The sequence below is a fragment of the Mixophyes fleayi genome, chromosome 12 (genome assembly GCF_038048845.1).
Source record: "Mixophyes fleayi isolate aMixFle1 chromosome 12, aMixFle1.hap1, whole genome shotgun sequence".
In the NCBI taxonomy this organism is placed as follows: Eukaryota; Metazoa; Chordata; class Amphibia; order Anura; family Limnodynastidae; genus Mixophyes; species Mixophyes fleayi.
In genome coordinates, this window is record NC_134413.1 from 887,328 (window position 1) to 904,076 (window position 16,749).

Sequence of the window (16,749 nt, forward strand, 5' to 3'; positions counted from 1 at the left end):
CCGTTTTCTTTGTCATGTCAGGAGGTATAAGTAAACTAATGGTATAATTTGTGTGGGCACTGCATCAACAAAATACTGATATTGATGTTGGAATGTGACCAGCTCAAAAAATTCCAGTGGCGAAGGGGTTAACTGATGGTATCAGTGGGATACGGTATAATAGAAAAACACACAATATATACAGCAAGTTACCCTTACTGCAGACAAATCCAAAGAAATATTAGCTTTTTTTTATTTATTTTTAAGGGATTTGCGGATGGGAGGTACAAAATAATTTACAAAAATACATAAGCATTTAGTTAACAATTTAAATTTTCTTTGTATTTTAAATAAGTAGCATTCCAAATCACATCAGTAAATATACAAACACATTATACAAGGATTGTAGGTGCATAGATATTATAGGATGGAGCAGGTATAATGGCTGTTTTCAGATACCCCTGTTCCCATTCAGAGCAAATATATATTAAAATAGCCCGGACACTGCTCTATGTATTGGGACATGTAATGCATGGAAGCATATGCAGCATAGATATAGATTGCTGCTGCTTGTTCCTCATGTCACTATGGGGGCTGCCATTTGTAGGACGGGCTATAGACTTCTGAGCAATAACAAGGAAGATGTTAGTCTGTATGCAACTGATCTGTGAAAGCCTTAGGAGTTGCAGGATGAAGGTCTTCAATGTCGGGGCAGGGGGTTGGAAATTAGCCATGAGCTGAGCTAAAGTCCCTGTTATAGATCTATCAGACACTAATTTTCAGTCCTGATCTTTAAAGAGCAACTGATCTGGTGCAGAAAAATGTTACGGCCCAACCCGCCTCACAGTTGCAGCACAGAGGAAGATTTTGGGGCTAGGATAGGAAGGTGCGCTCTTTGTTCCCTGGAGTATATTAAGGGTATTGTTCAAAAGTAGACAAGCATTTCAAATTAAAAGTTAGAGGAACTCCAAAACCCTTGCAAATGAATGATTAAAGGAAAGAATTACTGAGGGCAGCAGGTGAACCAGTCCAGTGCTTTTTACACCTTTTGTACAAAAATGTTAATTGTAAAAAAAACTGAGGTTGAAGATTTACAGTGAAAAGCATAAAAATCCGTTTTATGGACACAGTGGTGGAGACTGGAGCCAGCAGTCAGTGATGTGAACAAGGCATTTGTTGGTATTACTGTACATCATCCGGCTCGATCGTCAGGATGCCGCCTCACTCAGTCTGATGCTCATCTTGTGATCCTTCAGGCCCTCAAAATGTGGTGAAAGTCCTCTTCTCACAGGAGCTGAGAGTGGGATAAGCAGTGATACAGGTCAGATACGTTGTAAATAACACATTGATTGTGTAATTGTAATAGTAGTTATGAGCTCTCAGCTTGGTCTGTGGATCAGCATCCTAATATCTGCCCCTTCTCAGTCTGACATTATGTAAATCCTGTCCCTTTACCTCTCCCTGTACATCTTCACATCCAGCTTTCCTCCTCAGCTCTTGGTAGAGAACACTAAACCTGACACGGCATATTTAACATGACAGGATATAAAGTAAGGCATGTCCTATCTCTTTACAGTGTAATTTGTATCTGTGAGACCTCAGGGACTGGGGAGAGCCAACTAGCACAGCCCACCTAGAGCGTCTGTGTAAACCCCCAACACACAATACTACTACTGGGAAGAGATCCAGGAATGAGGCCTGACATGATTATCTGTGCTCCGCTGAATGTAACTGGGGTCAGAGAGACCTTTCACTGGGTCACCCCGCTGCCAGGAGGAGAGAGGAAGTTGTTGTCTGGCCCCAATCACCCCGAGTAGTGGAAACAATTACACATCAACTCCTTACCATCCTTTACACCAGTGTTTCTAAACTCCAGTCCCCGCGCACCACTAAGAGTTCATGTTTTGAGGATTCCTGCTGTAGAACAGGATAATTACTGACCCAGCCAAGTAGACGGGGAACGGTCAGCTCAGCATAGTCCGGCTTCGCTAATTTCCGGATACTATGGTAACTGAACAACACTCTTTTTCCGGCACACCTCTCTGCAGTGCAGTCACCGCGCAGTGCCTTAACGACTGTTGTGGAAGCACTCTGCAGAACATTATGGGGAACTGAACTAGAAGTCTTTAATATATTTTTTGGTTAAAATATGTTGTTCAAAAAAATATTATAAACTTTATTTTATACCCTTAAAATTTTTTACATTACTTTTTACAACAAGTCATTTACACTTATGAAATGACACCAAAAAATAGAACTACTGACCCAATACAGCAGATTATTCCGCAAACTGAATGTCATTCTTACAAATGTCTTTCTACCGCGAGGTATAGTGGTGGGAGCATGATGTTATTGGAGGAAAGCCTGCTCCAGGCTGTAAGATTCCAAGGACTTGGGAGAAGATTTATATTCCAATGGGACAATGACCCAAAGCACGTGTCAAAAGCCACATTGGTCCAACTTAAATCCAATAACATAAATGTGGTAGAGTGGCTCAGTCAAGGCACAGACCTCAATCCTATTAAGAATTCCTGAAGTGACTTTAAATTGCTGTTCACAAACAGCCCCCATCACACCTGATGGAGCTCCAGCAATATTACAGAGAAGATTGGGTGAGAATTGCAGTGTCCAGGTGTGTAATGCCGGGCAAGGAACCCTGAAAGGCCTTGCGCTGAGGTGGCCAGGGGTACACTGCAGGGCGCACCAAGCTTGTGCCGCCCCTGAGCTGTGACAGCGGCATTAAAACAACTTTCAGTCAATGGTAATATTCAATTCATCACTTAAAACTTCTTCCCATTTTCTCAGACATCCACTTTCTGGGGGCAGAGCCCTTTTTTTACAGGACTGGCCTCAGATGTATGCCCAGTTCTGACAGCACATAGCTAATGATCTCCAAACACCAACTCTGCACAGGGGCAAGCTCTCGGTGGGGAGATCGTGCTTCTACTCTTCCTGCAGTGAGATCTGACAGCCATTGCAGGTTATTGAAGAAGGAATAATCACATTGCTATAGCTCATGGGAGATCGTTCACTGACCACTACGTAGGTTGCTCTGTGCCCTCATCACTATGTTAGGGGCAGTATACCTGCACTAGGATTAGGGTCTGCTTTGTATGTGAGGAACCAGGACAGGCTAGACTAAACAATGTACATACATCCTGACATTTTACAGTTGACATATATAGTTTTATGAACAACAGACAAAAAAACCCAAAGCAACCAAACCAAAGAAAAGCTGATATGTGTGAAGCAATGGTTTCACCGCTTCTCAATTACCCACTTATGTACACAGACAATGTGCTTCATCTTGGCCTGGAATAATTTTACTTATTGTAATAATTCTTGAAGACTTACAGTTAGAATCTGAGCGCAGAGAGCTGGACAGGAATCCACTGTTCGCCCGTAAAGAGGATGACAGAGCCGTTAGTCGAGCACTTTGGACATCCGCTTTTAACTTTTCTTCCTGTTAAAACAAAACAAAAGTTAAAAGAAAAATATAGAATTCAAAATGGCAAAATGCGCTTCTTAGTGCCAGACAACAGCTGCATTCATGAGTTAAAGTCATTTATATCATATTACATAAGATTAGATTTTTGTAAAATTTTCCTCATTTAAATTTACAAGATGTGTCTAGTAAATGTATGGAATGCCTGCCCTGTAGATAGAAGCATAAAAATAATAATAGTGACATTTGTAATTCATGTATGCCCCTAGTGTCTTTATTTAAACAGAAGTATAACAACCTTTACTCCATTCTTTAGACTTAACCCTCAGCCAGTGACGTTCTAGGCTTTCACTAGCCGCTATGTAATGGATTCAGTTCTCAGACACCAGTTCGGTCTCCTCGTATTGTCAAAATGACTGTATTAAGTCTAATGTGGAGACACCGATCGGTTCACTAAGTCATGAAAGTCTGTAACAATCACATTACAAAGGGGTTAACTAAAGAAGAATAAAGTTAGAAAAAAAGATGTTATTCTAATTGAGCTATTGCACATAAGTTCAGGTGTATAATACAGTTGTCCTCGCTCTGCAGAGCTTACACTTTTCTATGCAGGGACTTTCTTCTAAGTGTTTTAAATTAATCTTCCTCCCTCACAGCTCATTCTTTTCACAAACCAGATGTCGCCTCTAGTTAGAATTTCCGCTCTCCCCCTCCCAATATCTGCTCCCCAGCAGCCCGATCTCACATCACAGGATCTGTGAACACAAATCCAGTACAGTTTGGGTTAATTGGATCAAAGCGATACTGCCTTCAGGACCAAACGAGAATCTGTGAAACAGTTGTGTTTTCCTCTCACGCTGGAACACGACTCATGTTAATTATTTCATAGCAGCCAGGAGCAATACTCCCCCGTTGTGTGTGTGTGTGTGTGTGTGTGTGTGTGTGTGTGTGTGTGTGTGTGTGTGTGTGTGTGTGTGTGTGTGTGGTGCTGGCACAGCACATCCACACATTTACCGATCTAGAAATCATTCCTATTTATACCACTGATTGATGAATGGGGCAGACGAGCAGGAAAAATATGCAGAGAGAGGTTGACATTTTCAAGAATCACCTAAATTTTAAAACAAAACATTTCTTGGGGACGACAGTAGATTGCAGAAGGGAAGAGAAGTAGAGGGACAATGAGTTGTGTAATACTGCTGGTACTCAAGTAGCCAGTGTAAAGAAATGCCACATGCCGCTCTCTTTAGTTTACTGGTTCCTATCAAACTACAACTCTGATGTGACAAGAGACTGGCATGTAGATACGACAGCCCACAATAAGCTGTAGGGGAGGAAGAGGAGTCTAAAAGCCCTGCTCCATCTACCCCTGATGTGGGTCCAAACCTCAGGTACAACCAATACTGCTCAAAATTCTATATATTATTAGGAGACAATTGGAAGTTTCCTGTCCGGACAATTTATAGACTAGGAATTACCAGTAATACTAGTTTATTATTTATATTCCATCTTTAGACAGAACCTTCAGATAATGAGGATTACAGTGGACTACAAAACTATTGATTAGCTTGGACATCCAATCCATAACCCTGGTTAAAAGTGTGTACAAATCTGTCTGTCCAGCTGCAGAGAAACAACCAACCCTTCTATGTCTTGACGTTTCCAGAAGGATCCTTGCCCATGACATTATGATATTCAAAGATGGCCTCTATACTCCATCTTGCATTCCTGGACCTGAAGACTTCTTCCCTTTGGATTGAACTTGAAAAGTTAAAAGCAAGTTTTCATTATAATGTTCTATAGGAAATCTCTAGATACATTCAGATAATGAAAGTTTCATCTCTTTTCTGTCTTGGAAAAGGCACAGGATGGATGAAATCTACAACAAAGAAAAACTACTTTAGGAGGTAAGTAATGTGCCATTGTGAAGGTTATTTTGTAATCTGCAACAGAGAAATAGGATTCTTTACTGGATTATTATCCTTTATAAAGTGCCAGCAGATTTTACAGTGTTGTACATTGAGTGGACCAGAATAGAAAGAAATGACCTACACTGCCAGGAAACTGAAGGTAAAGACAGCGCTGTCCAATTGGATTTGCAATCTAAAAGATGTGGGAAACACTTGATACATTAGGTAGGCGAATAATATTTGTAGCGGTTTCCAAAAAGCATTGGTGGTTTCTATAAGGTAGCATTATTGTAAGACCAGTGGCATGGATAAAGGGAAGAAATTAGTCTTCAGGGACCATTTGAAGGTGGAGAAAAGTCCGACAGTGTGAAGTAGAGATTTCCATAAATGAGAGCTGAGTAGGAGAAGTCTTGAAGCTGTTCATGGAATAATTTTATAAGCAGTGAAAATATTGAAACTGTGCAGTATTTTGGGTGAGCTTAGAAATATGTTATGGAGTTATAGAAGGGCTTCTCTGCAGAATTTTTTCCTGATATTTCTAGGAAGTAAGAACTACTGAGGAAGAATGTAGAGGATGGAGAAGTCTTGCAGTAGTATTTATGATTGATTAATTAAGAGCATGAAACAGGAGCTTGGTGGCTCCTTGTGAGTAAAGGACACATTTTGCAGATGTTATTTAGCATTTTACCTTGTACAAACAAGGAGTCCCCTTTGATAAATTTTGCTGGAGTTCTTGATGTTCTCCTTAAGTGGAGTGGCATAAATGGTGTGGACTTCATTTTCCACCCAGGGGAATATATTCATTGTTCAGAAAGAATCTAATGATAACCTGCTCTTGCTTCTCTATTCAGGTGTTGGATTGTAGACACACCGATTGAACCTTGATATTTTTCAACCTTAATTAGGGCATGTATCACATGATCTTTCACTGATTTGAGTCCAGCTTCTGTTGATGCATTTCTCATATACCATAGCAAAAATAGACCATCCATGTGAGAAATTCCTACGTCTGTTCCACTACTGTACGGATGTTTCATATGAAGATTTAGACGGTAGTGACAATACAGTTGGCCCCAGAAAAAACATGGCGTCACCTTCAGAGACTTTTCTCTTAACCAGGAACAAGTAGGTCAGAGTCTCCTTTTTGTTTTCTTCCTCCTGGAAGGAATTTCCTGCTGCAGGAGGACAACGTAAGGGAAGTTTCTGATTTGAATGGGTCAGGTGAGATGTTTCTCAGGTTGTCACTAAAACTGCTTTGGGCAGCTTTTGTGTTCTCTACTGAATATAAAATTGTCCTTTTTGTCATTTGTTTCATCCTGTGAATCTGAGTAGAAAGGTCAGCCTCCACCAGATGAGAGGATGCAGAGGGAGCCTTCTACGCCTCCATGGTATAAAGGTTTCAAGCAATCTGTTTCCATAGATCGTTTAGTTTGTAGAATGGAATCTACAGGAAATAATTGTGCCAGGAAGGGTGCCATCTTCAGGCCCCCTCACCCCCACAACATGCTCCAATCTGGTTGTTTGCTGCTGAAGAGCCACGTAGATAGCCAAATTCAGTGTATTTGTTTTTTCAGGCCTCAAGTTGGACAACCAGATCACAGCCCTGCCATCTGCTCCAGCACATGCGGTCGTGAAACACATCGATTGACAAGATTTTAAAGGCAGGTTCAATTTTTGATCAACCAAAATTAGTTTGGGTGTGCCCGGCTTTAGCCCAAAAGGACACCACAAAGTAAAAAATACAGGCTGGGGGCGTTTTCCATCCAGATTTTCCTTTTGGTCAGAACAGCTCCAATCAGATTGTTATAGTTTAGTAAGGCGATACACCCTACAATGCAAAGTTCTCCCAAAATTGGCAAATAGAGATATTGGTGGCTCAGAATACTCCAATAATGCGTCCAGGTCTGATTAGTGGGATATTGCCATTTAAACGTTTTACTGTATGATAACCAATGAGCAGCTGTTGGTCAGTGACACAGAAAGGCAATCTTTAGGAAGAAGCCAGGAACTAGGCTCTTGCATTAATTTGTAAAAATAATGGAGAGAACTACAGATAATGTGTATTGCGTTAATTAACCCTATATTTCAATCAGCTATAGGTGGGCTTTGTGCTGAGAGAACATAATATAGAGATAGCCTACAGCTCCATGACTGAAACTAGGCTGTACCATTGCTGGCAGGTCCAGCACAGAACATCCAGTAATAAAGGGGAATTCTGTAATGTGACTAGGATTTCCCCTTGTGAGACATGGGGGGAAATGTATCAAGCTGAGAGTTTTCCGGGATGTGTGAAAAGTGGAGATGTTGCCTATAGCAATCAATCAGATTCTAGCTATCATTTTGTAGAATGTACTAAATAAATGATAGGTAGAATCTGATTGGTTTTTCAAACCCACCGGAAAACTCTCAGCTTGATACATTTACCCCATGGTCTTTTAAACAATACAGAAGATTTATTTCAGGGAAATGTATGTGTGTCATCGTCCTGGGACCACCTTCCTGTGTACGTGCTTCATCGTCCTGGTACCCCCCCTTGGGTACGTGTCATCGTTCTGGTACCCTCTTCCTGTGTACGTATGTCATTGTTCTGCCCCCCCCCTCCCGGGTATGTGTCATTGTTATGGGAACCCGCCCCCCCATGTACGTGTCATTGTTCTGGGATCCCCCCTTCCCCATGTACGTGTCATTGTTCTGTGTATGTTTGTCATCGTCCTGGGATCTCAGAAGAGGTGGTTCTCATATGTGCAATACAATCACACATGAAGTGTATACACTGGTATCTCATTTGGGCCCTAACCACCCTTGTTCAGGGCCCTATAAAAGTATATACTTCTTTGGTATCCCTATGCTGCATTAAACTACACTTTTGTTTTTTGCGGCGTTCAACTAACTATGTAAAAATAACTGGGATGAATAATGTATTTATTTATATTATGACTGTGTTTTTCTCCAAGTAGAATGCATGAAAAAGATTTATTTCTGTATACAACCAAAAGAGATCCAATCTGCCTGAAATGTAGATAAATAATTAGTCTCTGTTTAACAGACGTAGAGCAAAATATTTAGAATGTGGTCACAGAGTGGTTACTCCCCACTGGAAAGGATTTAATTACTTTGACAACTATTTATAGTAAGTTACAGAAATGAGGCATTTGCCTTTATTGTGGATTGCATCAAAAATCTCTGCCACCAAAATGAGTTCCTTGGTCCTGTGTGGCCCTCACGCGGACTGCATAAGATCATTGTGGACGAGGGAGGATTTGGAACTTGACTGAGGTTCCTGAACTAAAAGGGAGAAGTTCTGTTTGTGACTGATGAATCAGAATAGAGATAACTCAGATTTGTGAAAGATTTTTGAAGCATATTAAATCTTCAAAGGGATAGTGGAAAAGCAAGATTAAAAGGACACTTAGGACTAAATCTATATTATGGTTGTGGTGCAGTGTAGATTACCCTGTACTCCTGGATTCGGCATTTGGAGTCTTCGAGCTGTTGCTGCAGTGAGCCGACGATCTCTCTGTACTGAGCGTACCTTTCCTCCATCACTTCTCGTTGTAGATGAGAGTCCTACACAGAACACAGGATATTGGATTAGTCCTCTGTACAGTTACAGACTGGACCCTGCCCCTAAACATGTACTGACTTATGTCCTCTCTTAACTTGATAGTGAGTGACCAAATCTTGTCTGTGTAATGTTACCTGCCAATCAGTGCTGCTGTCATGGAGTGTGTGAGATTCACCACCATTCCCATAATTATCAGCCTTCTGCAGCACTTGTGTAATAAACCGTCTTGCACCGTAATACCTAATTACACAGAAACACACCTGCGGCTGGTTCACAGGAACTGTCGACCTAACGCCCCTCACTCCCCAGAATATAGAATACAGACATGAGTCAGAACGGAAGATCAGAATTTATCCGCAAAAATGTTTTCTGGCCTTTGGCAACGTCAGAGCATTATATTTACACAGCGATGAAATAGAATTTTCACATAAATGATTCTTTATATATTGGCCCCAGTTCTTGCACAATTATTAGAGGCCAAAGCATGATTCTGTGCTGGTCACGGTTAGATCTCGTCCTTTGTGATACACAGAGCGTAACCATGACTCCACACCTGTTTCCCATTTCCATCACTCCACACACATACCAACATATGGAACAAAGGCTTTTTATCCCTCTAATTGTAGCAATAAAACAAATCCTTGCAGAATCATACTACCAGAGTACATGTGCATCGCCCCATCAATACCAGTCAGTTTACAATACTAGTCCCACATTAATAAGAGCACTGGTCAGTATATTATTACATGGAATCTCTGCCGGCTGAGAGCGAGCGGATCCCATGGAATAAGTGTGACTGAATGGAACAATGCTTTTCTCATAGCTGTGTCCGTGCTTTCCCATCCGCCTCCACAGGACCCAATTGTAGCTGTAAGTCTGAGCTGTACTATAGCCGAGCGCTGACACTGCAGGCTAAAGAATGGGACTCATTCATGCCAGCTCCATTCAGATCATTTTCTCAAGGTCGCTCCGTACAGTATTTCCCCCTTTATTCCCTTACACCGGAATATTTCCTTAGATCAGTGAATACAAATGTCCTAGGGGCCTATTCATTACAAATGCACATTCCTTGCCGTTTCTCAGCTCTCGGTGGCCAGAGATTAGAGGTAACACCCCCACATTCTTGGGTTCTCTTTTGTAGAGCAAACATTTGTTACCACTGACTAAACCTTGATGTGTTTACAACAGAGCTTCTTTCTGTATTGTTGTAAGAACAGTTTCATTGGCTTTTACGGCAATTTTCCAGACACGTTCTAAATATCCTTTACAAGATGCAGGTTATTGCTTTTTATATCTGTCTAATTTTTACATAGAATGAACACAAAACACTTAATGAATTGTCCTGCGTCTGCAAGCGAACTACATCATGCACTGGGGATCTGGCTGCGTGTATGAGCACTGTAACATGTGCTAGATCATCCTTACACGTAGCATAATACATCTGAAAAACTTTTTTTGCATTTCTGTTAAGCCTCCAATTCACGTCAGGATTATTTGCAGCGACTGCTGTGTACGCTTATGTTAGTATTGTATATAGCCTATATACTTGTGTGCTGGGGAGTTTAGCTGACATGTATTTTGAAGGCAGTCCGAGCTCTCACTCCCCCCCCCTAATCTTCAGCAGAAGTTTATATAATAACTCTGATGGCAACTGATTTTATTATTAACATAGGATATGGATGAACGGACTCTTGTAATGTAAAGGAGATGTCGTACAAATACGTTTTATGTATTCGGATGGGAGATGCCCAGAGCCTGCCTGCCCATACATACATACATACATACATACATACATACATACATACACTCACACTCAGATCCTTCATGTCATCCAGGAGACTGAGCTTCTCTGGGACCGATTCCAGGTGATCCAGAGCGGTCCGTGTACTCTGTAAACCATAAAACAGGATGACAACATTAATGTTACCTACACATGTGTATCATGTAAACAGACACAGATGCTGCAGAATAAAGGGAGGAAACGGTCACTAATCTACATGATTAGCAGAGGTGAGCGCAGTAAGTGCTCTATCACTACAAGACACCGTGAAGCACAGTCTGACACTGGGGCGACCTGCGCCCATATTGCCACCAACACTTATTTCAGCTCTATAGATTCTGCATTGCATTGAAAATCCAATTTCCCTGAATATGTTGCAATTCAAATAGATTATCTATACAATTTCAAACAAATGATGTAGATGCAAATGTCTGGGTAACGCAATGCAAGTAAATGAGAAATAAGCAACTTTGCTTCATAAAAAGGTGCATTGTGGGGACAATTATATATAAAAAATCTAATATCCATTCTGTTGTGCATCTAACAAGAATGTTACAACCCCATAAAAAGTCTGAAATAAGTACAAATCTATAAAGCATGTTGTACATGTAATATAAACGTGTTGCGGATCAGATTTATGTGCCGTAAAATACAGCGCCTGGTCCTCGCTAATGGATATTTTACTCAACTAGGCTTATTTAAAATGTCACAATTGTAGTTTTTCTTCTAGAACTATAGAACAATTTAAACTCCAACCACTCTCACTTTCCTGGGTGTATTTTCTATTGTGTATATGATGTTTTCATCCTATTATGTGTATAGAGACTGGCAACACTGATGCAGCCTCGATGAACCAGCAGCGATATATAAAACACAGTGGGCCTGAATCATTAAGGCAAAACAGATGTTACAAACACACGTAATTCAGAGATACGTACGTTCAACTACAGGCACATCCGAAGAAACCTCTCCTGTTGAATACGGGTTTAGGTACTCTGCTTAGATGGCGCTACCCATATTGAGACAGACAACACACTGCAGGATATGTACAATACATATGTGGAATATAAAGTCCCAATAGAACGCACAGAAGAAAAAACCTATTCAACGATTGTCATGTTACTAATATAGGGCCTGATTCATTAAGTAAAGCAAAAAAAAAAAGCCTAACTTTGAATCTTGGCAAAACCGTGTTGCATTGGAGGGGGAGGTAAATTTAAAATGTGGGGACAGATTTACAGTAGGTTTAGGGTATGTCCTAGATCAACTTTACATTTCAGTGTAAAAATTAAGCTATCAAGTATTTGTGTCCTACATGAAAACACAGCCAGTATTTAACTTATGTGCAAAATAATAAACTATTTGTCACCCCTTCCATTGTAACATGGTTTTGCCAAGGTTCCAAGTTACTCATTTTTTTGCTTTACTTTCCATAATGACTCAGGGCCATAGACACTAATGACAGAACAAAAAAAAAAAAAAATTCTCTCCCATAAAATACATTAGGAAGTTATTACTGTCTACTGTACATAATACATTTTTACAGTTACTCAGGATTGTAAACACATGCTCTAGCTGTATACACAGCCGTCATTACTAGTTATCGGCACTCAACGTACCTTGGAGATATCTGCCCAAAGCTTGAATCGGCCGCTGCTGCGTGCGCCCCTTCTGTACATTGACTACGTGCATACTCCCATTCCCCTCCCTGTACCACCCATGAATTCATAGGCTGCCATAAGGGTCCTTGGGGCTCCAGGATGGATTAGATACACTTACATTCTCTGGCGTATAGTTTGTTTCAGAGCAAGTTAATACAATGATGAATAATTGGCCCAGTACATGAATATTTGCTGTAGTAGATGATTGTTCTGAGTGGGGTGGAGATAAGGAACCCGGCTCATTACATTAAAATACCGATTGAAGGACTATTCGTGTAACGCGACTCTCAGTACCTGCATATATAACATTATTCTGCAATATATTCTAATCTCTCTGGATGTTGTCATAGTGTTTCTTATCCACCTTAGCAACAATTTTAGGACATTGGTTTGGGACTTAAATAAAATAACCTCAAATTTCTGGTCCTCGCTCCTCCACCTGCACAGGACACTTATACTGTATTACGGCTGAGCGCGATCCAAAGATAACAAGAGATGAAAATGCTCATTACCTGGAGCTGCTGCCTCTCTGTGACCCAAATTCTAACAGTCATAATAAGCAGCTCGCTGTGACCTTACATTAACATTCATCTGTTCTAGGCCGTTATCTAGTGCCCCATAACTGATCCCCCTCCACCATCTAAGGCCATCAATATTTACAAAGATCCCCAACAATAGGCACCACGCCACTAAACACTGTTATAGTAGATCCACAATTACTGTATATATACTGTATTTACTGCAGACAGAGAAAGGCCAGGAATTAGATACTGTAAGACATGCACACAATACACTGCAGACTCCCAGCTCTAGGTAATGTTTTCCCTTATATATACAGAACCAAATCACACACAAAGAGTCAGTGTCTCCTAATTATACAGCACATGGTCCGGAGAAAATACAGATCTGTGACCTTAACAATCCTACCTCCAACTAGCACTCAGAGCCAGATACCCCCACAGCTTGAGAGAACATACCCAGGGCAGTGACAATACTGACCCGAGCTGCAGGCGTGACAATCTGACACTGCACAATCAATACATGTTACATGTCTGGTGGGTTCTCCCAAACTACATGGATCTCAAGAGTCCTACTTGGTGAGGGACGTGGAAGTGTGAGGAATGGTTTTATGTACTCACCGGTCTAGGTGCATTTTACCAAATACAAGGACCACCTTTTCCAACTAATTTTGTTAGCCCACTTTTCCCAAATAACTGCCTGTGACAGCATTACCTGACGACATGGGTTCTGCTCTAGGCTTTATTACAGCAGGAATAGGAGGACATTTAGGAGTAAAATCCACTTTAGGCTGAACTCCCTTCATTATGACCTCCACCTCAAGCAGTGACCTCTCTTCAGCCCTCCTAGGGGTCTCAGCTACATGTAAATGGAGCAGGTGGAACCCGCAGACACAGCAATAGAGCATCTGTACTAAATGGTGCGTCATCAACTGCGCTAATCAGTTCACGCAGCAGATGACAGGGTGGCGATGAGAAGATTTTACACTGGTTTTATGACGGTAAAAACAATTTTAAAAATGTGCATGTATACTTACATATATATACACGTGTGTGTGTCCCTAACACACACACACACACACGGGTCAATTTGTTAGCAGCTAATTAACCTACCAGTATGTTTTTTGGAGTGTGGGAAGAAACTGGAGCACCCGGAGGAAACCCACGCAAACACGGGGAGAACATACAAACGCCTCACAGATAAGGCCAATTGAACTCATGACCCCAGTGCTGTAAGGCAGAAGTGCTAACCACTGAACGAAGCAGGTTAGCTGTAACACTGGGGTTGTTTTGCATGACCAATAAGCAACGCACACAGACAAGCTGTCTTTATATCTACAATGGATCTACCAGGATGAGCTGATGCTGTTTACAAGAATCCTATATACAGATAAGCTGCATTTTCTATTTCTTCTGGTGCTCTAATTCTACTACACTATTTCTGTCTTTATAGTCGCATATGGTTGGAAATAATGGAAGCTGTGCGGCATTGATATACCCAGCATTATGTGATGAGCCTTAAAGTCTTCCTATTTGGTACGCATATATCTCTATACTTGTGATTCAGGGATACTTCCCAGAGAATACTGCACTATTTGGCGCCCTTGTGTTTCTTCTGCTTGATTTTACAGATTATCCTTTGACTGGAGTACCATTCAGAATTTTGAAGGAAGGCTGCCACCTCTTATGGAGGAAGTGTTTATGGTGTTTTTGGACATTTGATATTGACTTACAATTCTGATTTGAGCCTTATAGTTTATTATTAGTTTTTTTCATATGTATATCTATCTATCGCTCTCTCTATATATATATATATATATATATACACACATACACACACACACACACAGATTTCCTGCTTCCGAGTAACAGAATGATCAGTTGTTTGAAGAGCACCTCATGGGTTACATTACCATAGTGGGTGCGCTGGTTTCTTAATATTTCTAATGAATAGGTATTCAAATACCAGCCCCCAAATGGAGACATGAAGCGAGGGACCATGGGGCTTACTGTACATATTCAGGTACGCCCAATGTTGTGGCTCTTCAGATAATCCTCATGGATTTATGATCTACGCCCTTGTGTGTAAGTAATTTACACAATACTGTCCTGCGGTTGGGGGGTGTGAGTGCACACGCCCAGGGCCCCGCAGGGACTCTCCCTGGGTTGTGTAATGTTGCAGGGCCTTGTAGCTACACCTTATGTGTGATTCACCAGTCACATGCAGAATAAACTGGCATCAAACTCCTTATTTATAATCAAGTCACTTAAACTGGAGGTTGTTTCTCTAAACCAGTAAAATTGGTCAGTTTGTAGTTAATGCATCTTTGTGTGTATCTCCGGGGTAGCTGGCTACCTTATGTGGGAGAAGGGAGAAGAACATGATAACAGCCCACACATCACACGGCTTCCTCACTGCCCAGGAGGAGGACAATCCTCTCTGGAAACCGAGATGGGAGATAAAGTTCCCAATCACAGAACTGTCACCAATACACTCTGAGACTTTAATAATTTCCTGCTCCCTGTCCTTGCAGCAGATCAGATTGTTGTCAAGCAGTTTGTTACTTCAGATACAAAGTGTCAAAGTAACGTAACACTTAATCTGTCAACTGCTTTCTGTCTACCAACAAGTCCAGGAACACAGGGAAGAGAAATACCCAGAAGAATCTCATTACTTTATGCCCAAGGCAATTATTGGGGTGCCACCGTACACAAGGGGCAAATTCATAGAGGTGGCATGTGGAGGGGTGTTGGGGGGACGAGATAGTTAGGACATTGCAAGTTGTTCGTATCACAGTCACTTTGTCTTATTGGCACCAAACATTAGATTGTAAGCTTTATTGGGTAGGGGAGCCATGTCCGATCCGTTCAGCACTACATCATATTTGCATACGCTACATTAGTAAAGTAATAAGTGTATCAGCCTGGTTACTGATGGTCCATTTCTGGAATCCTATTTATACCGGTGAGATCTGAGTTTCAATCCTAACAATGGGGGATTGATGCTATTTGGTGACCCCACAGGGGCAACCGCTTTATAGCGTGTCAAACCTTTGCCTGCACCATGTTATAACCGTGTCCTATTCCATAACACGTCACATGCTGGGGTCTCATACATAATGGAAGACGCTATCAACGTGACTATGCAGGACACCGCCTAGCGGATACTCGGCACCTTCCCACATATAAGTAACGGTCTCTGTCGCGGTGCTCAGTGTGGCTGCACTTATTACGCCGAAAAACATAACATTCCCGATCCTCGAAGGAATAAGGAGAGGAGGGACCCCTGCAAGTGGCATATACAGAACGGTTCTGTCCAAAGAGCTCACTTATTCTGACAACAATCACAGGACAGTGAGCTGAAGCCAGAGCTGGTCATTGGGGAGTATATTGATATATAATGTGTATGCAGATGCATACAGAGCACCAATTTAACCATCACCACTGGTCTAATCTCATTCATGTCCGCCGATGCAGGATGGAAGTTATATATGGGTATAATTGCAGGGTATCCATCACAGATCACAGCAGTATAATGTTACAGCATGGAGAGAATGTACAGACACACATCTATCGCTCTTACTCTTTCTGATTATACAGTACACATGATATCCAGACAACTTACCCGTTCTAGGTCCACAATCCGATCCTGTGAAAAACATGGAGACACATTAGAGAATGGCAGACGTGTGAGGCTGTAACAGAAATCCAGGCCACGTTTCCTTTTTACCCCCTTATAATCCGCCATTAGTAATACTGAAGATTTCTTCTTAAATTACAGCCCTGAATGCTTTACTATAATGTACATGTTAGGGCACGGCAGTGCCCATTGTCATTCCACATTATAAACACCGACAGAAACTAAAGAGTTTGGAATAGTAAAAAAAGAAA

The 16,749-nt window shown here is 41.3% G+C and overlaps 1 protein-coding gene across 5 annotated transcripts in view; it reads right to left on the reverse strand.

Annotated features, from left to right (window-relative positions):
* Positions 1–208: 208 nt before the first annotated feature.
* The window catches only part of CEP128 (centrosomal protein 128), a 67,237-nt gene continuing 50,696 nt past the window's right edge, over positions 209–16,749 (reverse strand). For 2 of the 5 annotated variants that reach the window (XM_075193506.1, XM_075193505.1), the window contains exons 20-24: positions 16,484–16,507; positions 10,711–10,788; positions 8,788–8,901; positions 3,334–3,442; positions 209–1,273 (exon numbers count right to left, since the gene is read on the reverse strand). In XM_075193506.1, the coding sequence (XP_075049607.1) occupies positions 1,188–1,273; positions 3,334–3,442; positions 8,788–8,901; positions 10,711–10,788; positions 16,484–16,507 (411 nt within the window). In that variant the 3' untranslated portion in view covers positions 209–1,187. The other 3 variants (XR_012680346.1, XR_012680347.1, XM_075193507.1) reach the window with 3 other exon arrangements.